This window comes from Amphibalanus amphitrite, unplaced genomic scaffold (assembly GCF_019059575.1).
Source record: "Amphibalanus amphitrite isolate SeventyFive unplaced genomic scaffold, NRLGWU_Aamphi_draft 000011F_arrow, whole genome shotgun sequence".
In the NCBI taxonomy this organism is placed as follows: Eukaryota; Metazoa; Arthropoda; class Thecostraca; order Balanomorpha; family Balanidae; genus Amphibalanus; species Amphibalanus amphitrite.
The window spans coordinates 520,277-548,036 of NW_024881507.1; the positions used below are offsets into that span (position 1 = coordinate 520,277).

General features: G+C 57.9%; 2 protein-coding genes across 2 annotated transcripts; both read left to right on the top strand.

Annotated features, from left to right (window-relative positions):
* The first annotated feature begins 1,228 nt into the window (after positions 1-1,228).
* On the top strand, positions 1,229-17,039 carry LOC122381788 (trithorax group protein osa-like). Its single transcript, XM_043366426.1, has 8 exons — positions 1,229-1,756; positions 2,571-2,638; positions 7,194-7,655; positions 10,433-10,595; positions 11,882-11,951; positions 13,149-13,298; positions 13,574-13,716; positions 14,388-17,039. Exons 2-8 carry the CDS (start codon positions 2,589-2,591, stop codon positions 16,884-16,886), a joined length of 3,537 nt encoding a protein of 1,178 aa, XP_043222361.1. The 5' UTR covers positions 1,229-1,756; positions 2,571-2,588; the 3' UTR covers positions 16,887-17,039.
* A 5,207-nt stretch (positions 17,040-22,246) lies between these two features.
* On the top strand, positions 22,247-26,200 carry LOC122381794 (phosphoenolpyruvate carboxykinase [GTP], mitochondrial-like). Its single transcript, XM_043366440.1, has 3 exons — positions 22,247-22,709; positions 23,400-24,797; positions 24,991-26,200. Exons 1-3 carry the CDS (start codon positions 22,678-22,680, stop codon positions 25,478-25,480), a joined length of 1,920 nt encoding a protein of 639 aa, XP_043222375.1. The 5' UTR covers positions 22,247-22,677; the 3' UTR covers positions 25,481-26,200.
* Positions 26,201-27,760: the final 1,560 nt, after the last annotated feature.

Sequence of the window (27,760 nt, forward strand, 5' to 3'; positions counted from 1 at the left end):
GGCCGGCCGGCGCACGGCGCGGGGGCGGCACGCCGTCAGCCCCTGACGCAGCCCGCCGCCGCATGGCCGGCCCAGGACAGTGGGCTGCGTACGGCCACCTGCCCCCGCCGGTCTCAGCTGCCACTCCTATCAGGGGTGCCTATTGTCGTTTGTTTGGAGCTCGAGTTTTGCGTAGCTCGCGACCGCGAGGTCTGAGTCGTTTTGTGCGATATTTAGGCGCATGAGCGACCGCGAAAATTGCCGACCCGTCTACTAAGCTCATTCCGACACATAGTGAGAGGACGCTGATCTTGAGTCGGCATAGCATTCTAGTGTTCATTGTGCAGTGCAATGTAGATCATGGTAATGACACTATAGCGCGACTATGCACTTGTTCGGGGGACCATCAAAGCGTCCAAAACCGCAGCATCCAAGGTACGCAACATCCAAAACCGCAGCGTCCAAAGTACGCAACGTCCAAAATACGTCCAAAATCGGGTATATAGGGAGCATTCACAACGTCCAAAACCGAAACATCCAAAACCGCAACATCCAAGGACGCATCATCCAAAGTGCGCAACATCCAAAGTACGCAACATCCAAAGTACGCAACATCCAAAACCGTTAGGTTAGGTTAGGTTAGGTTAGGCTAGGTTAGGTTAGGTTAGGTTAGGTTTCCTTATTCCCGGTAGGCATAAAGTAGGTTAGGTTAGGTTAGGTTAGGTTAGGTTAGGTTAGGTTAGGTTAGGTTAGGTTAGGTGAGGTTAGGTTATGTTGGGTTTCCTTATCCCCGGTAGGCAAAAATCAGTAGGTTAGGTTAGGTTAGGTTAGGTTAGGTTGGGTTAGGGATAGGCAAAAATCAGTAGGTTAGGTTCGGTTAGGTTAGGTTAGGTTAGGTTAGGTTAGGTTGGTTTTGGAGGTTACGTACTTTGGATGTTGCGTCTTTGGATGTTGCGTTTTTTGGATGATACGTTTTTGGACGTTGCGATTTTGGATGTTTCGGTTTTGGAATTTGTGAATGGCCCCTATAAACCCGTTTTTGGACGTATTTTGGACGTTGCGTACTTTGGACGCTGCGGTTTTGGATGTTGCGTACCTTGGGTGCTGCGGTTTTGGACGCTTTGATACGGACCCCACTTGTTCATGTCCGAGTTGCAGGGGTCATGTCTGTCTAGAATCGCGAGATGGGCAATCGCGCCGGAGCGAGGTTGCTGTAATGGCTGTATTGGGTAGTGTTCGCCTTCGTTGGAATCTCCTATGCCTCTCGGCCGTCCGTCAGCTCATTGTTGGCACGATAGGTCTCGTGAAGCCTGTTTTGTTTTCATTGTAGTAATCGTAACTGGCTCCGTCAGAGTGCACCACGGCTGTGACCCCGATGTGGCCTTTCGTCCATCCTCCCCTTTCGCAGGCGTGGGAGCGCCGCTGTCAGTCAGCTTACTTTATTGACCTCCCCCGCGGTGGCCCGTGCTGGGCTGGGCTGGGCGCCGGCGCCCGCTCCCCGCACGTGACCTCCCCTCCGTCCACAGAATGAGCTCGCCCATTTTCGGCGTGCGAATCGATTCAGCTGGGACGGGAGCCGCGCGAGCGAGAAAAAACCGCGCGGGTGTGTGGATCTGGGGCTGCGGTGCGGGGGTGTCGGGTGGGCTGCTCGTGCTGGGACACTGCGAGATGAGAGGTTTTCTGGGAGATATACGACATTCGGAGGTGCGGTGCTGTGTGTGAGCGCGTTAGCGGAGCGTGCGGAGTTGGGGCGCCCGGCCAGCACCGAGGACGTGCGGTGAGTTGGCCGACCCGTGCCATGGGCCCCGCAGTGGCAGGGTAGTGGGGCTGTGCACTGGGGTGTACTGGGATTGAACCCCTGCCATCTCAATGCTTGCTTTGGGATACAGTCTTCATATTTTTAGCTATAATGGGGGCAAGGGATGGTATCCAAAAGTGGGCAGTGGACTTGGCATGATATCAACTGGTTTTCTCCCATAGGTTGAGGGTGTTGAGATTGTCTATCATGTTAAATGGTTTAGGATCACCTGTTTGCATGTGTACTAATTTTTTGAAAGTGCTTGCTGTCTTACCTTGAGTCAGTTTTTATATTCAGCTGGAATCCCAAGGTCAAGTGTAGAGGCACACCAGTCCATTTGTTACTTATTGTTATTGTTGTTTTGAGGTAAATTTCATAACTAGTGGCAGTAGTTCAGTTATTGCAAATTGTTAATTTCTATGCTTTACTAAATGGAACTTAAAAAAGAAAATGCTGACATGCTAAGCCAGCAATGTTGTGTTTTACCTCTCAGATGGTTTGTTTGACATTTTGGGGGGATAGCTGTCAGCTGATGCTGTGTGTGGGGGGGGGGGGAGGGGAGGGTACACACACCATTTAGCAACTTGCTGGGTGCAGTTTGCACTTTGTTGCCTGTTGTAACCTTATGACAAATTACAAAAATGCTGCAGATAATATTCTGTGTGGGTTTCATTGCAGCATGCTGCATTTTTATGAAATATGCATATACACTTGCCATGCAGGCTTTTTCAGGGTGAACATTAGTGATGTAAGCTGTCCATCTCAATCTGATGTGTTGTTTGCTCTGTTCCAGGCTGGTGTTGAGGAAGGAATGGGAGATGCAGATGCCGCCACAGAGCCTTCGGCAGGGGAGAGCCAGCAGTGAGTATATGACTGTATGCCTGACTCCTGTGTGTGGTGCTCCTATACTCTGTCTCCAATCTCTGATACTCTGTCCCCATTGGGGAGAGCCAGCAGTGAGCACAGAGCTGCACACCTTTGGGGCCCTGTGATGATGTGGAAGCTTAATGTTTGCTAAGCTGCTGCAGACTTTCTGGATGAGATGACCAGCTGTGGTGTGTTGTGCTGGAGCATCCTGCTCTGCACAGCTCACTCCTTAGTTCTGAGTGTCATGGTTTCTATTTGAGCTCATGCTGGTCCTGAATGAATTTCACTATTGACTTTGCTGTGGGTGGCCCAGTGAGCCTTGCAACCACTGCTGAGGGACAGGGCCATGTCATACATGACTAGAAATCATTCATTTGGTAGATTTTCAAGCAAATGCATGCTTGTTAGGTCTATGTGTGGACCCATTCTATTGTTAGTTATCCAGTTCCAAATGGCTCTAATTAGTACCTTTCAGCTCATTTGGATTGATCTATTGTCATTTGTCCCCACATCTGTCTGTTCCTGATTACCTGATAAGGAGTTGGGGATGCAGGCTGATAAGATCACCCTTTCCAGAGTATTGACCTATGCACCAATGGACAGCTGACACCCCTTCCCCTCCCCTGAGCCTCTGGGCCACAAGCGCCTCCAACAGTACTCAGTACTCCGCTCGGAGCAACTACCCGGTCACGGCCGATCCCGTCTCGTCGCCTCGGCCGGGACGGGGCAGATCGCGCCCCGGTCCTGTCACGTGCTTCGCCAGCCGCCCCGCCGGGTTCGGTCCGAACGGGCAGGTGCTAACCGGTATCACCTGCGTGAGAGGCGACAGGGCCGGCCGAGATAACGCCCTATCGACGCATCTTATCTCCCGGTACCGAATAGGGGACTGACGAGTGTGGCTCACGTGGGGGACTGACTGGGAGAGTACGGTGTGTGAGGGGTCTGAGGTCTGAATGAGACGGTGCGAGACCCTCGGTGTGCCTGAGAGGCTCGGTACGAGGTCCTCTCGGAGTATCTTAGTGGTTGGAACGAGGCCCTCTCGATGTATGTGAGTAGTCGGTATGAAGTCTTTTTGGTCGTTCTGTGGGAGTCTGTCTGTGACTCTCTCGATGTATTTGAAGAGTCTGTCCGTTACCCTTTCGGTGAATTTGCTGAGGCTGATTCCAGAACCTCAGGGTGTATCTGAGATGGGCAGTCCGAGGCCCTCACGGCCCACAGTTCGATCTGTCAACATGTCCAGCTCTTGGCAGTATGGCAGCATGGCAGTTTGAGCCATGGCCTATGGACAATGTGGACTATTATATAAGTAATCGTGGTGTGGACTGGCTCCATGAGCAGCACCGTGGACAGACCAATCGGACTGCCGTGGGTTGTATGGATTGTGGACTGGAAGAGAGCCATTAGGACGCCTGTGAGCCATGCGGAGTGACTCCATGGACTTCTTTGAGCGGACCAGTGGGGCGGTTGTGGACTCACCCATCCGTGTGGATTGGGTGAGCTGGATGATGACCGGCAGAGCAGCTGTATGCAGTATGCACTGTATAGACCAGTAGGGCGGCTGCTGTATGGACTGCGTCGGCAGGGCAGCTGCGTGCAGTCCAGTAGTACAGTTGTGGGCAGTGTGAAGCAATAGCTGCTGGCAGTGTGCACTCTGTGCGAGGACCAGTTCGGTGTGACAGTGGCTGCAGTGGCCGGGGAACGGTTCCCGTCGGCCGGCGGTGGAGCGGAGGCCGGGGGGGGGGGGCAGGGGGCGCGCAGCTGACGTCCGCCCGCCGGGGAGGGGCCGCCGACCGGACCGGACCGGACCGGACCCGTGCCGGTCGCAGTTGGGGCCCAGCGGCGCGCTGTGCGGTGCCGAGCCGAGCTGCAGCCGTCTCCGTCCGCGCTGTCGAGCTGTGTGATCCGGCCATGCTGCTGTCCGTGCTGGGGGAGGTGGGCGCCGACTGGGCGCCGGGCTGGTCGGCGCTGAGCCCGCCGCCGGCCGCCGTCTCCGAGCGCTCTCCGCCGACTCCCTGGTGAGAACGGCCGGCTGGCCGAGCCGAGCGCGGGTCGTGTCACGCCACCGGCCGGCGGCGCTGCCCGCGGCGTGCCCCCCCCCCCTTCCCTCTCCCCCTCAGCCTGGATCCAGTGTGCTGATTGGGGAGACTCGTCTTGGAGGGGGAGGGGCGAGCATGGCTGCGAACATAGCATCCAGACGTGTAATCGTATTCATCGTTCGACCGTCTCATCTTGCTCTAGACTACTGCATAGACCCCTGTGTACCGGTATGCATAGGTCTACGGCTACTGCCATTCTGCATTTCCTGCGTTGGTAGTGTGCTGTATCTGCTGCCTTCCGGCCCGCGCGGTATAGCGCATCCCTCCGCTGCCGTCACCAGCATGGCCACCGTCTCCCCCGCGTTCATCGGTCAGCTATCTCGGTCCTCCCGGGTCTCCATTATGTTCCGAACCGTCTGCCTGGTCCTGGAGGGAATCAGGACCAGGCAGACGGTCCCTCAGAACCGCCTCCCTGGTCCCTCTGTCCTCCGCTGACAGCCGGCGTTTAGGGTCGTTCCTGGGTCTGACACCGGCCGCGGAACCACAGCCCCCCGCGTGCACCAGGGAGCTTTATTTGTTGACATGTGCCAGGTTGCGTTGCTATGTTGTTCTACAGCGCTGCGGGCGGTATTTGTCGGCGCAGAGCGGGATCTGCCCCTCGGGTTGAAAGGACATGAGAAACGTGTGTAACCCGGCGCTGACATACGTTACGAGCGTGTATTTTCAGTTCGCACATGCACAATACACATGCTAACTTGTGTTGCACAATGTACACACATGTAAGATGTCTCACCGTGGTAGATCATTTCCTCGACATGTTCTGATAGTGTCGCAGAAAGTGCTCAATTTTCTGCGTTTGCTCTTCGCTTAGCAGAGCGCAAAGCATTACTTCGCATAGCTATTTGTGGCTAACGGTGCAAAACATGGCTATCATATCCTGGGAATCATATCCTGGGAAACAACTACAAATACTAGTCGTGTCATAAACTTTGAACCGTGATGCATCATAGTACCTATTGAACATTCGGAATTCAGCTGTCACCTTTCGAGTTTCGTACGTGGCAGTGCTAGTGTCGCCCATATGACACTGCAATGTCACCCGCACCCAGTGTCAGCACTCAGCAGGGCCCCGGTCGTCTCAGCCCGTCTCTAACATCTGACAGTGTGCGGCAGATGTGAGTGCGGGTGCGCCGCTGCGTGAGACACCGTGAACCGGTCCTTTGTATCACCCAGTGCCGAGTCTCCCCAGCCAGCCGGCCTCGGCCGACCGAGCGGACGGCGGCGGCGGCCAGTGCGCGCCGCCGATCGGTGACCTTTGCGCCATGGACGGGGTCACGGGCGGGTCTGTCACCCCCCCCCCCCCAGTCCCCCCAGTCCCCCCACAGTGACACAGTGTGACAGCGGCAGCGACCGGGCCTGTCGGCACAGACTGCAGGCTTCGCCGTAATTCAAATTTAGCTCGGTACACAGCCCATCCAGTTACGGAAAGCGGTTTGGGCCGCAAAATATTTTTGGATGCCATTGGTCCACAAACGACGGCCGATGCAAGGCTTCCTAAAAAAGGTCAGAGGTTTTACTCAAGACTGATTGGTCGACAACAGCCTTGTGAATGATTGAGGTTGACGCGACTATTGTTAATTACATGTCAACTGCCGCCGTCTGACTCCCGAGACCTCGCAAGCCGTCTGTTCAGCGGGAAGCAGCTGCTTGGGAGCACGGAGCCGGGGTTGTGTGGGAAATGAGAACTGCTGCTGATTGGAGCACAACACGGCACCACCCCGGTAGCGCCAGTTTAGCCCGCTTCTTCCCTGTTGCGAACTTTTGCGGGCTTCATTTTCTTGTAGGACGATAAACCTTATGATTGATTTCATAAATAGGGTCACTTTTCCGAAATTTCTCACATTATGTTCCAATGGCAACGGAAACGTTGCATACATGGAGCAGTGGTCGCGGACGAAGGGCTTCACGTCTGGACATTCCAGGATTGTCAGGTGTGTCACGTTGACACCCAACAACATGTCGGCCAGGCTCAACACTATCACCTCACAGTCCCGTTACGTTTTACTTTCCATCTTACCTGTGACAGCGGCGCAGTAGTTTCCTCCGATTCCTGGAAGAACGGAGCCGTGCGACTAAAGTAGTCGGAAAGTAGCCAGCGGGCGCTGGTAGGTACCCTCACGAACGCCCGTCTGTTGTGTCCTTGGTGGTCTGTCTCTGAAGCACGGAGGTAGAGGATTGGGTAGACTGTGGTGTCTCTGGGTGACGTGGTCCGTGGTGTGTGTGGTATTGGAATATCCGTCTGTGGTGGACGGTCTGCAGGGCTGTCGTATGTGTGTCTACTCACGCACTCCTGTGGAGCGTCCGGCCGACTCTGTGGTCTGTGACTAGTCTATGTATCGTTTCCTACAGGCCGTCTGTGTGCGGTATCTGCCTGTATGTATCTGTGTCCGCCAGGCCTGAGGAGGAGCATGTGGTCGTATCTGACTGTGTCTGTGTGCGTCTGTGTCCGCCAGGCCTGAAGAGGAGCGGCCGGCCGGCTCGGACGCGGCCGCGCACGCCCGCCTCCAGCCGGACCCCGCCGCCGGTTCCGGCGCACAGGCCGATTTCTACGGCGCTCAGGCCGACTACGGCCCGGCCGGCGGCGCCTACGACGGCGGCGTGATGGCCGGCTACGGCGGGCCGCCGTACCGGCTGGGCGGCGAGTACCCGGCGGCGGGGCCCGGCACCGGGCCCGGGCCCGGCCCAGGTCCCGGCCCCGGCCCCGGTCCGGGACCCTACAACGGCCAGCCGGCGCCGGACGGCACCTACCCCAAACAGATGCACGAGGACCCGTACAGCTTCGTGGACGACTTCTCGGAGTCGACGGCGGGCAGCGCTCCTAGCTCCGAGCCCGGCGGTGCGCCCGGCCCGCCGCTGCTGCCCTTCCAGTTCCCCAAGAAACGCGGTCGCAAACCTAAGAAATTGCTGGAGGCCATGTGAGTTTGGGTTGTTGGAGGGTTCGGGGGCTCATGTATCTGGTTTACCGGAAACCGTGCCTGCATGCATGTCCGTGCGTGCGTGTATCTTTGGATCTGGGGATCAATCACTTAAAAATACTGTGTTGCATGCAGTTAAAGGGACTATCCCACCTTTAACATGGGGTTTGAGTTGAGATAGCCAAGTTTGCGGCGAGGTTCAGAAACCACTATATATCTAGGTTGCAACCCCCGCGGCCTCTTGGTGTTGAAGAAATTCGTTCCCTTCATTTGAAAATGGGCCTTGTACAAGGCCCTATCTTCAACATGGAGCGACCGTTAGTGTGACGTCACCTCGTTTAGTCATTCTGATTTAAATGGGTTTGTTCGTTGAAAAATCGCTTAAAACTTGGACTGAACTTTGTTGTGGTGCCTACGGAGTAAAAAGAATCAGCTTTATGACAGTAATGTGGCCTGGGGAAGGAGGTAATTTTGGGCTGTGACGTCACATATTTGAAAGTTTGTGTTTGGAATATGGGAAGCCTAAGATGTTTAATGAAAAATAAATGCCAGAACCGTGTTCCTGGTCATCCAATCTATAAAGTCGGGCACAATTTAACTGGTTTTAACAACATTTTAGAAGGTGGGATAGTCCCTTTAAGTATACTCTCTGAGAACCTGAGCCGATCTGCTCTGCCGGGCTGAATCCGACGGACCATGACGGGGACCAGACCGGGGACCTGGTCCGGACCGCAGTAACCCTGACCGCAGCGGTCGGACCGGACCGAGCTGACGGGACCGGGACGGACCGGTCCGGCGCGGGCGGCGGATTAGCCGGCGCTCACACCACGCCGGATGACGCCAGCTGCCTGGAATCCGGCGTCGGCCGCAGCGCTCCCCGCATGATTTTTACACCGCCACCCGCCTAAAGAGCTTAGAGGTGTCGAATCGGCGCCCGACGACGTCTCCGATCGGGTCGCCGTGTCCCCCACAGGTGGTAATCTGGCCACTCGCCTCGGCCTTCGTGGTTGCGGTAGACATTAATTGGGGGATTTGAGTGGATATGAGCTGCGGCGCAGTAGCAGGGCTCGTGTTTGCACTTTCTTTGCTTGCGCTTGCACTTGCGCGACAATGTGGTGTTTATTGTGTATGGCTTCTCGGAACTTCCTGAAACCGTGCCAAATGTATGGTGATGCAAACTTTCTTACACAATATTTAAGAAGCTGGGCGTCTGTTATCAACAGAGCGAAGTTTGTTTAAAATTGGGCAATGTGCCGAGTGTGTGCGGCTGGCGGCGTCTCTTGTGTGCTTGGCTCGCCATCTGGCAGGTGGTGAGTTTATGTCTATACTGGACATGTATTACCACACAGTTGATGCCAGAAAACTCGTGACTTAGTTTACTTATCGGGAGACACACGATCGTCAGTTGCGCGCTGTTATAGAACCTACCATCAAGGGAAATTTTACCTAGCTGACAAGTGGCAACTGATCCCATTTGTCATGAAGTGTTCGGCTATCATTGCCATGGCCTAGTCCTGTTAAAGTGACTGCATGCGACTGGATCGGGCGGGTCTGGTCTGGTCTGGTATTTCGGATCTGCGGAGCCCTCGCCGCCGACTGGGACCGAGCCGACATATCTGGCCTGGTGTCTGGGGCCTGTTAGTCCCTCGCCACTGCCTCTGCCGGCTCCTTTGGGCGGTGCCGGTCCGCTGTCGGCACACCTGGGTACCGTTCCCTCCCAGCTCCCACCTGCCCGTCTGCCGGCGCCCGTCTGGTCGGCTGCGGACCTCAATGACCGTGTGAATAGAGCCGCCGACGGCCACAGCCTGCCGCACCACCTGTCGGAATGTCCCGTCCCCGGCCGCCGCCGTGGCAGGCGCTGGGACGGTGGTATAGCTGGTTACCCGGGAGAAACGGGTAGGCGTATTCGCTGGTCATGCCACAGATTTTCTGACTCCTCACTCATTGGGTATTTGCACTCTGTAGTAAATCTACATTCAGTTTCGATTTGATTGAGCGCTTGCTGTCTGTGTAATAGAGCGTTTATTTGCTGTTTTTCCATAGCTGTTACCCGTTGGGACTATTACCTTCCGCGTATATTTCGCCGTCCGGGCTGCGAGCTCCCACTGTTTGGTCACCTTTGACCTACTGCGACTATTGACGAATGGTGCTATATTAGTTACGACCCAGTTCGCCACGTGTCGCATAGTGGACAGTCATTACCCGTCCCCGTTCCTCCTCCATTCGGCCTCCGCTGTGCGTCGCTCGCTAACTGTCCCCATTTTCACGACCCCCGGGTCCGCGACCTGTGCGCCGTGTACCCGCTGACCCGCCCCGCGGCCCGGTGACAGCCGTTTTCCGGCGGCGCCGGTGTCCGGAAGGTGACCCGTTCCGGCCCGGCCGTGTACCCACCGTGCAGTCCTGCAGCCGACCGGTAGCGGTTGGCCAGGTCACGACTGCATTGTTCTCGACTCGTGTCGGTTGGTGCAGCCCCCTGTTCCAACCCCGGCCCCCGGGTCTCCCCTTCCTGCTCACTGTTCTGCCCCCCGCCCCGCCCCCCCCCCCCCTCTTCCGTCCCTCGGTCCCCTGCTCCGACCCGTCCCCCCCCCCCCTTCGGCCCCACCGGTACCACTGCTTTGACTTATTTTTGGCTACGCTCTCTCCAATAGCTGAATACAGCCCTTCGGCCACAGGCGACTTGACTGCCTGTCTCGGTGCCCTGCCCTCCGGCGTGGCCATTTGCTTGCCCGGCCTCATCACGACACAATCCCTCTGACCCCTGATCTCCTCCACTCCAGGGCGGCCGCCGGCATGGAGGTGCCCAAGTACAAGACGCCGGTGCGCTCGACAGACCCGAATCGGCCGCGTAAGAAGCAGGACCGCTTCAATGGCCTGTCGCCGGAGGAGCTCTCCAAGCTGACGCTACCCGATCACCTGGCGCCCGGCCTCGACATCGTATTCGTGAGTAGCGCGGTGGTGTTAGGTGGTATGGGAATGGGTGATAGAAAGAGAATGGAGGATGGGCCTGTGTATCAGTTGGGAATTTTGGGCATTGGGATACAATTTGTTGATGTGTATACTTTGCGCCCGTGTATATTGTGTGTTGTGTCGATTGGGGTACGGATGACTGCGTCTGTGCCCGATATCACTCCGTGCTCGTGCCTGGTGTCATTCCGTGCCCGAGCCCGTTGTCATTCCGTGCTCGTGCCTGGTGTCATTCCGTATCCGTGCCCTGTGTCACTCCGTGCCACCTGCTCGCTGCCATTGTATATCTCTGACCGATGTCATTCCGTGTCACCTGCCGATTTAATTCCGTGCCTGATGTCATTCCGTGCCCGTGCCCGGTGTGGGCGTGTGTCGATGGGGCGGCGCGTGCGGCGGCGGCGCGGCGCGCAGCCGAACCTCCCCACTATCGACCGCCACTAATGAAGTTGAACGTGCCCCATTGTGGCGGCCACCCGACCCCGTTCCTCCCCGCCCCGCCCCGCCCCGCTCCTCCCCCGCCCCCGCCTCGGGCGGTGCCGATTGGGGGTGGGGTCGGGGAGTGAAAGAATCCGCTGACTGGACACTCCGGGACGCTGTCTGTATGTATGTCTGTCTGTCGGTCTGTCTGTCGGTCTGTCGGTCTGTCTGTCTGTCTGACGTCCGTGTCTGTCTGTACCTCCGCCTGTGTTTGATGTTCTCGCGAGGTGAGAATGCTCTCCTGATTCGACCCATGCGTGCGCGAAGAGCGCTGTTTCGGATCAAAAGAGTCGCCAAGTTTGCTCTTTGCCGGGTTTGAGTGGCGACGCGTGTTGTGTTAATAAGTCAGAGCCGAGGTTTTTAGGATAGACGGTAGGCTTGTGCCGTGACATCGAACGTCAAACCCCGTCGAGCCTCCCAATGCATGTAAGGCATCTAATAATTATCGGAGAGCCGGGGGCGAGTGCGGGGTTTCACCAGCAGCCTGGCCGGCTTAAAATCAAAGTGGTCGACGTTTTAGACTGCCATTTGATAGCAAGGCTCCATACGAGTTGTTCAGAGCGTCGCTTATTTTGATCGTACACAGCATTTGCTCCGGTAACATGGTTTGTGATATGGACAGATGAGTGACAATGGCAGTCACAGCCTTGTGTCATGACATCCTGGCCTATTAATCTGAAACATAAAAATCGTAAGGTTTTGCCGCTGTCTAGTCACATGCCGTACTGCCGTTGACCCGCTCAACTCACGTTCATTGTTCTGATATCGTGTCTCCGGTTCGGCAGATCGGCATCAACCCGGGCCTGTTCGCCGCGTTCAAGGGGCACCACTACGCCGGACCAGGAAACCATTTCTGTGAGTATGCGGAGCATCGTGCGCGTGGTAGGATTTTTGTGCTGTGTTCGCGTTAGGTTACATTTTTGATGGGTATATTGTGCTCACTCAACTCTTCTTGTAACTACTTTTGTAACTCCCCTTGTGCTGTGTGTTATTGGAAACGTTCGATAACTAGCGAACTATGTAAGATGTGTGGTGAACATCGGTTAACACGTGTTCCGAGCCCGATAAGGTTAGCCGGTGACAGCACGCCGACTGAGAACAATGCTCCCCAGCGGTAGGTGCTACAAGGCACCCCTGTCGTTTTGGTAGCACTACATATAGATAGAAGGAGCATGCTATTAGATGCATCGTTGTAGATACTGGATGCAGCATAATTACCCTGACACTGATCAGAGCCGTCTAGTGCCTTAGATTTATGCTGTGTTATAAATCATCCCCTCTCGCTGGGAAGTGCGCTTTTGGTTACAGCGACCCCCTTGTGGTCCCGGTCGGTACAGGCTGTCTGGTCCCGTCTGACCTGACTTGCCAGTGGTCTGGCCGTGGGTCTGTGGTCAGTCGACCTCCGCCCCTCAGCGGACAGCGTCCTCCACTCGCACAGCGCCCCTCCCCTCCCCCCGCTCGGCGCTATCGCCGGCGCCCCGGCCTCCGCCGGCCGGCCCCCGACCCTGTCCTCCGCCCCTCCGGACACCGCGGCCCGGCCGGCCAAAGGGCACGGCGGCCGCTCCGGCAGCGTGGGCGTGCCTGTCACCGCCGACCTGTCACCTGTCAGCGGCCACGTGTCGCCGGGTGACAGCCACTGTCAGCTGTCTCCACATCCCTACCGCGCCTCTAAGGGGTCATACTGGGCCTCTACCGTGGCGCTGCTACTCACTCGTACTATGATGGTACATCCTCTTTGCATTTATCTGGACATATTTTGCTTCCGCACATATGCTCCTTATTCTCTTCCCTGTGGGGGTTATAACGAGTCCCTTCTGCTGAGGCTGAAATACTAGAGTTTCTCCTCTTCTGCTCTGTCAGGTCGACTGGGACATAGGATGGAGGCAGTGATCGCATTGAGCTTGACCTGGTACTTTCATATATCTGTGAGTAGGTGCGCTATTTAGATGAAATACACCACGGAAGACACCGTTGGCGAATGGCGTGTACCAAGTCCCTCTCCCCCTCCCCAGAGTTTCAGCTGTTGACACCCGTTGTATTTTTTTTTCGCAGGGAAGTGTGTGTATCTGGCTGGGTTGATTCCGGAACCTCTGGGCGCTGAGGACGATTTTAAGCTGATTGAGCTGAAGATCGGCTTCACAAACATTGTCTCTCGGACAACCAAGGGAAGCCAAGATCTGACGCGGAAAGAGATTAAGGAGGGTAAGTGGAGAGTGCTGCTTTCTGAACATATATAGTTCAGCTGAAATATAAGGTGTGTTAATATCCGAGAAATTATTTAAAAAGTGTGTGCTTGCTATTTGATCACGGTTCACACTCACACACACTGTGCTGCCAGAGTTACTAAGCGATATTGAGTTGTGTTAGCGTGGCTTACGAGCATGTGCACCAATCGTTGATTGCTACGGTTGTCAACAAATCTTTTGCGTGGTGGACCTGAATCGCTCAGTCGTCTGATGCCGTTTCTTTTGTTTCAGGGGGAAAAGTTCTTTTGCAGAAATTGCAAATGTTCCAACCGAAAATAGCAGTGTTTAACGGCAAGGGCATTTTCGAGATATTTTCCGGTAAAAAGGAATTTATGTTCGGAAAGCAACCAGAGAAGATTGAAGGCACCCAAACGGTACGTCCATCTCTATATCATCCCTCCTCTCGTCTATATGGTTCCTATATACCCCCCCCCCCCCGAGTGGGCCCGCCCCCACGTGTGTGACACATGACATTAGTTGGGTCGATGAAACCGGGGCAAGCAACACGCGAAACTATTGCGAATGAGGGTCATAATATACTCCCTGATGCAATCACCTTGCAGACTTTTGCGCAGTGGCTGCCCCGTGTGTGTTTTGTTTCCACGTCATACTTGACGTTGCTGTCTAGCTTAAAGATGACTGACTGAAGTTTTGTTGATGTTTATGTGTTGTAACAGAAGTTATTTGATACCCTTGGCTATTTCGAAAACCTGACCATAAATATACATTTTTAGTGCGGTATGCCAAGAATGGCCTGTTTGTTAGTTTGTAAAAGTACTGTCTTTCCAAACATAGGTACGCTGCACTGACGGTTGGTCGTTGCATTCAGGATTTATCCCGAGTCAACGCGTAGTATATTTATCGTTGAATGAATGGTGTTTCTGAGAGTTGTTACTTCGCACACTGGCCCGGCCGGTGAGCCCAGGTTACCCCTCCGCTCACGCACGGCTCGGTGCCTGTGTCTGTTGTTATCCCTCGCCCCCACGGTTCGGCCTCTGTGTATGTGACCGCTCTATTTACGTCCGTCTCCTCCCCGTGCCCGCAGAATATCTGGGTGATGCCGTCGTCCAGCGCCCGCTGCGCTCAGCTGCCGCGCGCCCTCGACAAGGTGCCCTTCTACTCGGCGCTGAAAAAGTTCCGCGACTACCTGAACGGCGAGATCTCCGAGCTGGACGACTCGGAGATCACGTTTGAGCCGCCCAAACCGCACCTGCAGCGGCGCGAGAAGGCGGCAGCGGCGGCGGCGGCAGCGGGGACGGCCGACGGCGCACCGCCGCCGGCGCCGCCCCCGCCCGGCGAGCCGGCCGCCGAGGGACTCACTGTGCCCATCAAGAAGAAGCGCGGCCGGCCGCGGAAGATCCGGCTCGACGAGAACGGTGTGCCGCTGCAGACGCCCGTCAAGGAGCGAAAGCCGGCGGCTGCGCGCGCCGCCGCTGACCCCGACGGTCAGAAGAAGCGCGGCCGGCCCAAAAAGCCCAAACTGGACAGCGGCGGTGGCGCGGCGCCGGCGCCGGCCGCGCCGCCGAACGGTGCACTGCCCTCCATGTACGACATGACGGGCGGAGAGCAGGTGAACCCGGCGCTCGGAGGGATGAACATGAACGGCCTCACATCGGCAGGGTACGCGCCGGGCTTCAGACACGAATCCTTCTCGCCGCCCTATGGCATGATGTCGCATCAACAGCAGCAGCAGGAGCAACAAGAACAGCAGCAACATCAACAGCAGCAACAACACCAGCAGCAGCAGCAGCAGCAACAGCATCCACAACATCCACATCAGCAACAGCACCCACAGCAGCAGCATCAGCAGCAACAGCAACAGGGGCCGTACCAGCACCCGGGTATGACCCCGCTGCCCGGAATGGCGGACGACGGGAGTGGCAGCGGCGGCAGGAACAGCGGCGGCGGCCACTACTCGGGCGACCAGACGCCCATGTTCCCGCCGTACGGCCGGCCCGGTATGCAGCAGTCGCCACCCGTGGCGTACTCGCAGAGCCCGGCCGGCGGCGGCGGCGGCGGCGGGGGCGGACACTACGGACAGTCGCCGGCGGCGGGCGGTCAGTTCGGCCAGTCGCCGGCGGCAGCTGCCGGACAGTTCGGTCAGTCCCCGGCGGCCGCTCAGTACAACCAGTCGCCGGCGACGGGACAATATGGGCAGTCTCCGGCGGCTGGGCAGTACGGACAATCCCCCGCCGCGGGACAGTACAGTCAATCCCCCGCCGCCGGACAGTACTGCCAGTCCCCGGCCGCCGGGCAGTACGGCCAGTCGCCGTCGGCCAGCTCCGCCTACCGGCAGTCGCCCGGCGTCCACAGCACCGCCAACCCCGGCTCGCCCAGCTACAAGAAGGGCTCGTCGTTCTCGGCGGACGCCGGCTCCGACGAGCCCAGCCTCTGCCTGACGCCGCCGCCGCCGTCGTCGCCGTCGCTCGGCCAGCCCGACTTCGAGGCGCCGGCCTCGATGCTGGCGTCGGACGGCGCGGACGGCGGCGCCGGCGGTCTGCTTTCCGCCAAGGAGGACGCTGGTGACCTGGGGCCCGGCTCGGTCAGCATGGCCGGCAGCCAGCCGAGCTTCTCCAACCCGACCACGCCGGCCGACGGACCGGCCTCGGTCGGGTTCCCGGGCGGTGGGGGAGGCGGCGGCGCGCAGCAGTCGCCCGCGCACTACTCGTACCCGGCCAGCTCGCAGTCGGCTCCGATAGACTTCTCTCAGCAGCAGCAGCCGGCCGGCGGCGAGTACGGCGCCAAGTCGGACCTGGCCACCAAGTCGCTCTCCGACCTGGAGTCGCTGGTGGACCAGATCCCCAGCCTGAGCAGCGGCGCGGAGGGCGGCGGCCTGCTGGCGGGCGCCGCGCACCCGGCGCACCCGGCGCCGCTGCGGCCTACCCCCGAGCACGCCGCGGCGCCGCCGCCGGCCGCGCTGGCCGACCCGTACAGCCCGCAGCCGGGCCGGCCCGGCTCGGCCTACTCCAGCCCGGGCGGCCAGTACGCGGCCGGCACCAGCTACGCCGGCTCGTACGCCACCGGCTACGAGCGGGCCGGCGCGCTGTCTGCCAGCTACAGCGGCGCGCAGCCGTACGCGGCCGCCGGCCCCACCTACCCCAGTACAAACTTCTCGGTCATGTCACTGGCCAACAGCAGCGTATCGTCGGCGCCGTCTGTGGCGGCGAGCGCCGGCGGCGGCGACTCGTCGCTCTTCTCCGTCTCCAGCCTGACCGCGTCGCCGTACAACGCCGCGCTGGCCGCCGCCGGCAACGGCATGGCCATGGGCATGGCCGGCGGCGGCATGGGCGGCTTCTCGGCCATGGGCAACATGGCCGGCGGCATGTACGGTCCGTACGGCGCCTACGGCTCGTCGGCGGCGTACGGCTCGGCCGGCGCCGGGTTCCCGTACTCTGCGGCGGCCGGGTTCCACATGCCGGCGCCGCGGTTCGCCTACCCGAGTCCGTACGGCGCGCCGGCCGCCTACCACCAGGGCTACTCACAGCAGGCAGTGCTGGAGCGGTTGAAACAGGAACACATGGACATGCGGTTCGGCGGCTTCTAGCCGGGCGCGGCGAGCTTCCAGTGCTGTCCGCCAGAGGCGCTGCCGCCCGGCCGGACCGGCCGTCGCCCGCGCGCCGGGTATCGATATTGTGGCTCTAGTCATTGGTGAACAAACTAATCTTTTCTTGTCGAGCTCCCTTCTTCTAGTCGATGGTGATAGACACGATTAAGCGCTCATCCGTTCTTTTCCACTGTGGTGAATATGCGTTTTAGTCGTTTTTAATAATGTTTTAGTCGAATAGCTGTTAACGTATGCCGGTTCAGCATAAATTGCGCGCTAGCTAGGTACAAATTGTGTAGCATGTGGGCGGCGGCATCCGCCATCACTTGGTCAACGAATAATAGACCTCCCATTTCCCATTTGTTCCGACCGGCAATCACAGGGTACTACTGTAGTGTCGCTCGCTCGGCGCGTGTGTGTGTGTTGTCTTTGTTACCTGATATGTCGTGTGTCCTGCACATAGTCGGGTGTATGTGCGCCGGCGCCGAAGGCTGAGCTTTCTGCGCGTGCGTCTGGGACAGTGGTGCTGGCTGGGTGTGCGGCCAAACGGCAGTCGTTTGACTGATGCTTTTCACCCCGTCTTTTTTGACATTTGTTACTGCACTGTGGTGCGGAGGCCATATGTTTTGTTGCCGTGTGCCGTTTTGTATGAAGTTGTCTCGGCGCGGGCCCGGGTGACGGCGCCGCCTGCCGCCGCCGGACTGACTTGTGCGCGGGCCGCTCCCCTGTCGGCGGCCGGGGCGGGCTCGGGTCGTCTGCCACCGCGCGCGCTGTCCTCTCCGGCTCTCTCCTCGCCCTCCCTCCTCTCACCATGACAGCAATAGTCCTCGTGTGCCGGCGGTCGGCGCGGAGCGGGCGCGCGCCGACTCGGCTCGCCGCGCGCGGCACCGCCTCCGGCTCCGGTAGTCTCTGACGCTATGCACTGGTCCCAGTCGTGCCTTCCACCCGGGGCGGTGTCCGCGCGCGCGCTCGCGAGGCGTTCCGTTCTGGCCCGGCACACAGACATTCTCGCGCGAATCTCTGGCGGCGGCGCCGGCCGGTCCCTCCGAGCCGATCAGGTCACATATCGCCGCCCCTCCCGGTATCGGAGTGCGCCGCGCTCCCGCCCGTGTATATAGAGGCGCGGCGGCGGCGCCCGTTTTGTATGGCTTCCTGTATGTATCGTCCCGTGCGCTAGCAGTCAGTTGTGGTAGAGAGTCGCCGCACTGTGCAATGAGGGGGCGCCCGCCGCCCCGGTGCCAAACGGAGGGCGCACCGCGCCAGCCCCTATAGCCTATCAGGGAATACTTTGATGCAATAGACGGTTCATTTGGTGTGCGTGTGCGAGTGGCTGGCGGCGGCCGAACCGTGGGGGGAGAGAGAATCGGGCTGAACGGGTGTCTGCAGCGCGAGTGTCAGTCAGGGTGTCTGTGAGCGCGAGTGTGGTCGGTGCTGCGGCGGACGGACAAACTTGAATAAATAAAAGTTTCGCATCACAAATCACGCTGTTTGGTCTGGTGTTGATGTAAGAAGGCTTGCGATTGCCTCGATTCGATTTGCGAGACACGCCATTCCTCAGTGCTGTCACGGGGAGGGACACGCCTACGTAAACCAGAGGATATATGTCTGTTTCGTTGTGGTCTGTGGTCACATGACGCGGGACTCTCGTCCGCGCCTCCCTGAACAAACTGGGTTCTCCGGCTGAGAGGCGACGCGAAGCGAAGGCCCGTGTTTGCGCCCACGGTAAACGTCGGCTGTGATGACCCCGATCGGTCCAGTAGGCATCGAATTGAACGTGTGCATTTAAACGTTGCAGCGGATAACAGAACTGTCAGTGAACCTAGCCGTGAGCCCACACACCGTTTTAGCTCTGACACGAATCTGCTCCTGACACGAATGGCCAGTGACCAGGTCAGGTCAGGTCGGCGAGCGGACTAGGCGTTGCCTGACTTCTAAACACCGAGTCCAGCAGCGGCACCGTAACCACAGTAACCAGTAGCCACACCGTATGGTGAGACGTTTCACCTGGACATAATCGTAAGCCTAGTTTCAACGAGGATGACCGCCAATGGAAGACATTGGGATGTCTGGACAAAAGCAAGCCCACTTGCAGACGCCGGTCGGGTTTTAACAGCCGTCATTACCGGCGGGTCGGAGCAGTCCTATCGAGGTCAGAGCCGCACCGCCCCTCCACCAGATCCGGGGGCGTGCCCCGTCCGGCCCGGCCCGGCCCGTCCCTCACCGGTTCTAGTGTCTCGTGCTCACGGAACTGGCGGCCTTGGTGCGGCTCGCAGCTGCGTCCCGGGGCGAGGTGTGTGCCGGCCCGGGGGATGGGCCCGGCCTGACGGCACGGAGGCTGGTCCCGGCGTCATGGAGACCCGGCCGACCAGACGCCGACGGCGCTCGGTCGTGTGACTGTTGCCGGGCAAAACTGATGGGAAACATGTGTAGTTAGGTGACACTGTGACTGACTCACCAAAGAATGGTGCCGCAGTATTTCATTGAACGGGTATAGCGTATGTGCGTTCTACCTACCTATCACTGACAGGGCAGAGATGGCACGAGGACACTAGCTGGCCCGGTCGAGGGTGATTAGAGGAGAAGCCCCCAAAGCTGTGAATTTCTCTTTGAGCACTGGCAGGGATGGTGGCCAGGGATGAGATCAAACTCTAGTCACTACGCACAGGTCAATGAGTGGTCATTTCTCTGGTTTCAAAAGCTCTCAGCAGATGACTTAACAGTCCACATCCGACAGCTCATAAACATCGCCGTGTTGGTGGCCTGTTTTCCGTGTCGTGCTGGAAGGGGGGGGGCGTTTTCACGCCACGCCATTTAACTCGGGTCCTGGGCCACGTAGCGACACGCGGTAAGCGGCAATCGAAAGAGCGTCAAAAATAATGACGGAAACACTTAGGTCATTTTTTAGGTCAGGTCAAAGGTCAGGTCACCAGAGGTCATCAAAGGTCAAATTCAGTCCATTTCAATAATTTTTGAAACTGGCAACGGGTAATTCGGGAACCAATAGGGCTACAGCGCCGCGGAAAAGCGCATTCGATGGCCCTTTTACGAAACTTTCTGAGTATTGTTCTCAGACTTGACCTTAGGTCAACGGTTTAGCCTCTAGAGGGCAAAAACTGTAAAAATAGCCGTTTTCACAAAAAAAATGTTTTTCGGCAATAACTTTTTGACTCAAGCGAGCCCCGACATTACTTTTGTCAGCATCGTGTTCCTCTTGTCGAGACGCATCGAATGAATTATTTTCTTTTTTTTCCTTGAAAGGTCATTTTGAAAAGATGACCTCAGGTCAAGGTCATGACCTGACCGGAAAGGGTCTTGTCGCATATCAGTCGATCTGTATGGTCGAGCTGCACACATCTGACATGTTTTCACCACTCTAGCACGTCTCTATCAAAAGTTATGGCCAAAAAACTGCTGGTGACCGTTCATGACCTGATATGACCTCAGGGGCACACAGTGGGGTCACAGGTGCATATTTCCGATTCAGTGTGTCATGCTTACCTTTGAACCGATGTTTGAGAAAGTTTTTAACCGCCGCGACATTCGTCCAAAAGAGGCGCATTTCAATTTTCTCCCTTTGATTATAATGGAGAGGTCGCAAAATTGACCTGACCTTAGGTCACAAATATCAAAATTCCGAGATGTACATTTTATACATACTGTTACTCATAGCAATCGCCAAAAGTTTCAAATTGATCGTTCAGTCGGTGTAGCTAAAACGAGCCTTTGAACTTTTTCTGAGATAGGTCACTTGACGTGACCTGGTGACCTGACCTTGAACGACTGGGTCTGAACTTTTCATAACATGTGCGGAAATGATGTATGAACAGGTGGTTTTTGAGATATTCGCGAAAAACCTGGGGGGGTAACCCTCCCCCCCCCAGCACGGCGCGGGTTAAGGACCAAAATACTCGAGCGTAGGAACTCAGACCCACTTCGATCCAAACTTCGATCGATCGGTTAACCATTAACCATATTCCTGGCGGGGGGGGGGGACTCAGGAGCCCCCCCCCTGAGGTTTTTTGGTTATTTCTCCCAAACGCGTTGAGCTAGGAAGCTCAAATATTCTGACTTTTCCTAAAAGGCTTCTACGCAACATGTCTGAAAATTTTGAGTTGATCTGACCTCAGGTCAGGTCACCAGAGGCGGTTTGGTGACCCTACCTCAGAAAAGTTTGCAATCACGCCAGAGCTAGAGTTTTTGACCGATCAATTTCTTCTCTTCAGGCTTTAGTTAGGGTACCATTATGTGCAATTTGTATATCTCGGAATTTTGATATCGGTGACCTAAGGTCAGGTCAGTTTCGCGACCTCCCCATTTTAAGTCAATGGGGGAAAAATCAACTCCCTGTTTTTACCACTAAAACGGGTCGGAATGGCCCCATATACCATACATGACTTCATATACGATCAACCTTCACTACCTTGAGGTCTGTTTTGCTGTTGGGCAGCTGTGAGGTCATGTGACGTCATCAAAGGTCACCAAAGGTTTTTGGCCAATAACTCCGTACAGGAACAGGATACAGACGCGTGGATGGTCTCATTGTGTTCAGCTCATCAAGACGCATCGAATGATATACATGATGACCTCGAGGTCACGTGACCTGAGGTCAACCTTTGACCTTGACCTTTCGAGGTCAACATATATATCATTCGATGCGGATTGACGAGAGGATCACGATGATGCCCTTAGTTTGTTCCTATCTTGACTAATTCGAAAGTTATTCGAGAAAAACTCTCTCCATATCTAGCGCCGCCATTTTGACTTTTTCGACCCCTGTGACGTCATCTTTGACCTGACCTGAAAATGACCTTAGTAAAAATTGTAGATCTTGACCGTGCGTATCCGATGCCGTTTACCGTTTGTCGCTGCGATGTGTAGTTTTTGAGATCTGAAGGGGGGGCCGAATCGGCCCCCCCCCCCCGCCAGTTTCTTGTCCCGGCGGAGCCCGCCAGGAATAGGGTTAAGGTCCTTACCTAGATCCTACCAAGTCACTGACTACATTGCCTTCCTGTTGAAAATGGCAGGGCCCAGGATGTTTTATCTCCACATCAGCGCAACGTGACCTGAATTTAGGTCATTTGTGACCTAAGCCTCATGGGTGGTGTGCGTGACTTCCTGCAGTCGACGCATGATTATGAAATCTGGCGCGCTTCCCAGAGGTGATTCTTGCCGTGCTACGCAGAACATCAATGCTAAAGGTCGGAAAGTTAGAATAACATCTTCTCGAAACACATAGCAGCGTTGCGAAAGTCGTTCCATCCTCCGGAGCAGACCATGGCCAAAGTACACCCCAGTCGGCGGTGCCGCCCCCCACCCCACTGCTAGGACCTGTTACGCCATCCCGCCGGGCGGACGGTGGCACTGAAGTTGACGTCATGGGGTCAGGCAGTTCCAGCGGCGCCTGGCTCCTCTCAGTGACGTAGCCAGCTGCCAACGGCGCCGCGGCCTTGTAGCTCCGCAGTAGCGGCGCCTGGCGGGCTCCAGGCCCGCCTGGAACAGCCCACGGGCCCCCCGACACACCTTCGGCCGCACCAATCGGCGCGCCGCGCGGCGGGGGCTCGGCGGCGCTCGGCCAATGGGCGGGCAGCTCCGAGGTCCGCGGCCGCCAGGTACACAGTCCAGCGGCCGAAATGACGCCATGGCTGTGTATATAATCCCGGTCTCCATGCGGTAGGGCATCTATTGTCAGGTCTTCTGCGGAAGGCGGGCCACTTGAGGAAGACTTCTTGGCTCTGCCAGCGTCCGACAGTTCGGCTCATCACTGCTCTCAGCGGATCCTGCTGCAGACAACATGGGCGTCCTCACACAGAATATGCCGCATCGGTGAGTACTGCAAGGCATCTTCTCTGGTGGTGTCAATCAGTCGTGAGTTCTCCTTTGGTTTTTGGCTGGTGTTGTATTTCTAGACCATGCCTTTTCCCCTGCCAATCTGCCTCTCCTCTCCCAACCACGGCTTCCTGAGTCTCCCTTAGTGTATATGTAGCAACTAGCATCCATTGACTCTCTTGTGACTCTCGTGAACTTGTCTCTTGCCGGCATCCAATCCCGCGAGTAATGTAAACTTGCCTCTTGCCCCTTCTGCTGATCTGGCTCCTGCCAGCACAGCTCCCGACACCCGTTTTTCGCCATACGCGTCCCAACTGCTCCACTCATCTACTCACCCACTCGGTGAGCGATGAGCATCGGTGTTCGTATTTGTAGTGCTTATTTCTAAAGAAATTGCTTGACTCTTATAGGTACTTGAATTAGGATGCAGAGCTTGTCTGCTAAGCTGTGCCATCACCCTCATTTAGTGCCTCTTGACTCTAGTACCTATCACTTTTATCGGCCGTCCCCATCCCGTTCTCTTCGTTCCGGTCCATGTCTGACCGTTTGGTCGGCTCTAGTCTCACTTTCTTTACACTGATTCCATCTCGATCTCCTCGAGGTAGATTCCAGCGTTTCTCTTCAGTAACGCCTGTTCACAAATGCAGCAATCAACATGCCTGACGTCCGATTTGTGCCTGCCTTCAGGGATGACGGACCGACCCGTCTGGTCCGTCCCGTGCCGGCGGCGCCGATCCAGCAGTCCAGCGCCGACCCGCTGGCCGTGCTGCCAGCAAAGGTACGTCAGTTCGTGGAGCGCGCCGTCACACTCTGCCAGCCGGACCGGGTGCACGTCTGCGACGGCTCTGAGGCCGAGAACGCCGCCCTGCTGCGTCAGATGCAGGCGGTCGGCATGATCGAGCCGCTGCCCAAGTACGACAACTGTTGGCTGGCGCGTACCGACCCGGCCGACGTGGCACGCGTCGAGTCCAAGACGTTCATCGTCACGGAGCAGAAGCGCGAAGCGGTGCCCATCCCCGGGAAGGGCGTTCGCGGCACCCTGGGCAACTGGATGTCGCCCGAGGATCTCGAGGAGGCAGTGGCCGACCGCTTCCCCGGCTGCATGCGCGGCCGCACGCTCTACGTGGTGCCGTTCTCCATGGGACCTGTCGGCTCGCCGCTCAGCAAGATCGGCATCGAGCTCACCGACTCGCCATACGTGGTCGCCTCGATGCGCATCATGACCCGGATGGGCGGCAAGGTCCTGGAGACGCTGGGTGACGGCGACTTCGTCAAGTGCCTGCACTCGGTGGGTCTCCCAGAGCCGGTCACCGGTCCCTCCGGTATCCGGTGGCCGTGCAACCCGGCAAAGACGCTCATCGCACACGTGCCCGAGCGCCGCGAGATCCTCTCCTTCGGCAGCGGCTACGGCGGCAACTCGCTGCTCGGCAAGAAGTGCTTCGCGCTGCGCATCGGATCGACGATCGCCCGGCGCGAGGGCTGGCTGGCCGAGCACATGCTGATCCTGGGCATCACCAACCCGGCCGGTCACAAGCGCTACATCGCCGCCGCATTCCCGTCCGCCTGTGGCAAGACCAACCTGGCCATGCTGCAGCCGTCGCTGCCCGGCTACAAGGTGGAGTGCGTCGGCGACGACATCGCCTGGATGCGTTTCGACAAGAACGGCGTGCTGCGCGCCATCAACCCCGAGAACGGCTTCTTCGGCGTGGCGCCGGGCACCTCATCCACCACGAACCCGGTGGCGATGGCCACCGTGGCCTCCAACACGATCTTCACCAACGTGGCGCGCACGGCCGACGGCGGCGTCTACTGGGAGGGCCTGGAGAAGGAGGTGGACACGTCCGCCGGCGTCACCGACTGGCAGGGCCGGCCCTGGACGCCCGGCAGCGGCGCACCCTCCGCGCACCCCAACAGTAGGTTCTGCGCGCCGGCCGGCCAGTGCCCCATCATCGACCCGCAGTGGGAGTCGGCCGAGGGGGTGCCCATCTCGGCCATCCTGTTCGGCGGCCGCCGGCCCGAGGGAGTGCCGCTCGTCTACGAGGCCTTCAACTGGGAGCACGGCGTCCTGCTCGGAGCAGCCATGAGGTGAGCTTTTCAGGGAATAGGTCTAAACTTATGAAAATGCTGGAGGATTTCAAGTGTTTAAATATTTTTAGGCATTTTCTTACTTCGCTAAAATACTCATTTAAAGCCTTCGAAGAAGAATGCCACTGAAACTTGAAAACTAGCAGCTCATGAGGTGCGAAATACTAAAAACCGATTCCTCCCCTGTTTCCAGGTCTGAGGCGACAGCCGCCGCCGAGCACAAGGGCAAGGTGATCATGCACGACCCGTTCGCGATGCGGCCGTTCTTCGGCTACAACTTCGGCCACTACCTGTCGCACTGGCTGTCGATGGAACAGCGCGGCCAGCGGCTGCCCAAGATCTTCCACATCAACTGGTTCCGCAAGTCGCCCTCGGGCCAGTTCCTGTGGCCCGGTTTCGGCGAGAATGTGCGCGTGCTGGACTGGGTGCTGCGCCGGGTGGAGGGCGAGCCGTGCGCGCGCCGCTCGGCCGTCGGCTGGCTGCCGGCCGAGGGCGCGCTCCGGCTGGACGGCCTGCCGCAGCGGCCCGACCTTGAGCAGCTGTTCAGCCTGCCGGGCGACTTCTGGCGCCGCGAGGTGGAGGAGGTGGGCCGCTACCTGGCCGACCAGGTCGGAGACGACCTGCCCAACCAGGTGGCGCACCAGCTGGACGAGCTGCGGCAGCGAGTGGCAGAGCTGGAGTAGACGGCCGCGGCGTCTCACGGCGAGGAGGTGAGAGATCAGGCGACCTCCAAACGATGCCGAATCAAGCAAGAGACTTTGTTGCAGCAGACGGGTTTGCGGTCTTTTTTGGGGCCATTACCGTTGATTGTATTTTTACTTTTTAACATGTGTTAGCGACTCACGAACGACGCGCAGGTTAAGTGCAATAACCCTGGTTAGTCACACTGTATTATGTTTGACTGCAGCTTGCAGCAAAGCAGACCCGATGACTAACAGTGATGTAAATGATATTTTGTATGTTATTGACTATTGAAGTATTGAGCAAGTGGAAATGCAAGCGCTTGAACGGCAGATAGTGTAATGTCTGTACATAATGATGTTTGAGATGTTTTTCTCGAGAATATGTGACGCTTTTCATAGCATGCTTACCATCTGTTGTATGTGATGTGCAATTCATTGTGCGCCATGCGTACGAACGTAGTTACTTAACCCACGCGTCTGTTTGTACTTAAGAATGTTTAATGCATATTGCATCGTTTGTAATATATGTCCGTTTATTGCGCAGTGCTGTTTGTTGAGTTTATGGGGCGAACCATAAATATGAACGTTGCGAAATGGCGCCCGCGGTGTGTGCCGAATATTGCATGTTCTATTTGTACCATCATGTGACATAGATGTCTTGTGAAACCCAAAGCTTGACATGTTTTGAGTGTGCCATAATATATATCCTTATAGTACCTACTAATGATTTTTTTTTCAAAGCGATGCATTTAATAAAATTTGCCAGCTGACCAAGTTCGAACACAGCCATGGTATCCGGAACCTTATCCGGAAAACACGAACAATCACTCTTCTAAAAAGTCGTCGGACACCTCGCAGTCTAAACTTCGTTATTTAGCCTGTCAGGCACAGACATGTGAGCCTGTGACAGAGAGCTGCGGCGTAGCGTGTGAGCGACACACCGGCCGTCACCGGGCTGTCAGGCTGGTCACAATGGCCGTCAGACGTGACAGAGGCCGCGTGAGTTCGGCCCGGGACGGCAGAGTCCGACGCCGCGCCGCCGGGAGCGGTGTCCGACAGGCGGGGGTAGAGTGAGGTGCCGTCGCCGTGTGCTTCGAGAGGAGTGATATGCGCTCCTAGTTATTGGGAAGATCTACTGTTTGCCAGCATGCGACCACAGGCGGAGGAATTGCAGAGTCAGAAGACCTGTGAATCACGGAACTTGCAACTCCGTCGATTTGAGCCTTCTACGACCGGATAATCAACCGAAGACAGCAAGGCCCTAGCTAATCGTCAGGTGTCTCAAGTTCAACGTTGAACCCACTGTAAGCTCTTCAACTTCTCTTGTGGAAACGTTGGAAACATCGAGCCAGTGCTCCTCAGAGGCAAATGTCGCTGGAGGCGCCGGCTGAGCCGCCGCGGCCGCTGGAGGGGGACGGCGCGGCGGTGCGGCACGTGGCCACCGTGCTGCTCGGCTTCCTGCTGGTCTGCCTGCTGCTGGCCGGGACGCTGCACGCCGCGCTGACCGCCGCGCTGTACCGGCGGGCCGTGCGCTACCGGTGGGCCCGGCCGGCCGGCGCCGACCTGCTGCGGCACCTGCTGGCCGTCACCGCCGCCACCGCCGCCAACTGCCTGCTGCACGGGCCCCAGTTCGTGGCGGCGCTGGTCGGCCGCTGGCCGCTGGGCGCCACCGCCTGCGCCGCGCTGCAGCCGCTCGACTCGCTGGCGCCGCTGCTGGTGCACCTGCTGCAGGCGCTGCTGGTGGTCCGGCTGGCGCGCGGCCGGCCGCTGCCGCGCCGCACCGCGCCCCTGCTCGCCGCCGGCGCCATGGCGGTGGGCGTTCCTCTGGCGGCCGTGGTCGGCTGGCGCGCCTGGGTGGAGCTGGCTCCGCTGGGCGGCTGCGGGTTCAGCAGCGTCTCCGAGTGGCTGCCGCTGGCCGCCGAGCCGGCCCTGTTGGTTTTCTTAATGGCCCTGCTCGGAGCGGCCTGGCTCCGGCGCCGCTGCGGTGGCCCGCTGGCCGACCCGGCGCTCCGGCAGGCCGCCGTGCACGCGCTGCTGCACGCCGCCGGCTCGGTCACGTTCGTTACACTCTACTCTCTACAGGTGCCCAGCATTCTGGCGCCCGTGGTGGCCTGGTACGGGGTGCGGGCGGCAGCGCCGCTGCTGACCGCCCTGCTGCTGCTGCACGGTTGCCCGCAGATGGGCGGTCCCCTGCTGCGACTCCTCGCCGGTCGGACAGAGGGAGAGGACGGCCAGTCGGTCCCCTCAGAGCGGTTCCAGCTAAACGGAGAACAGAGACAG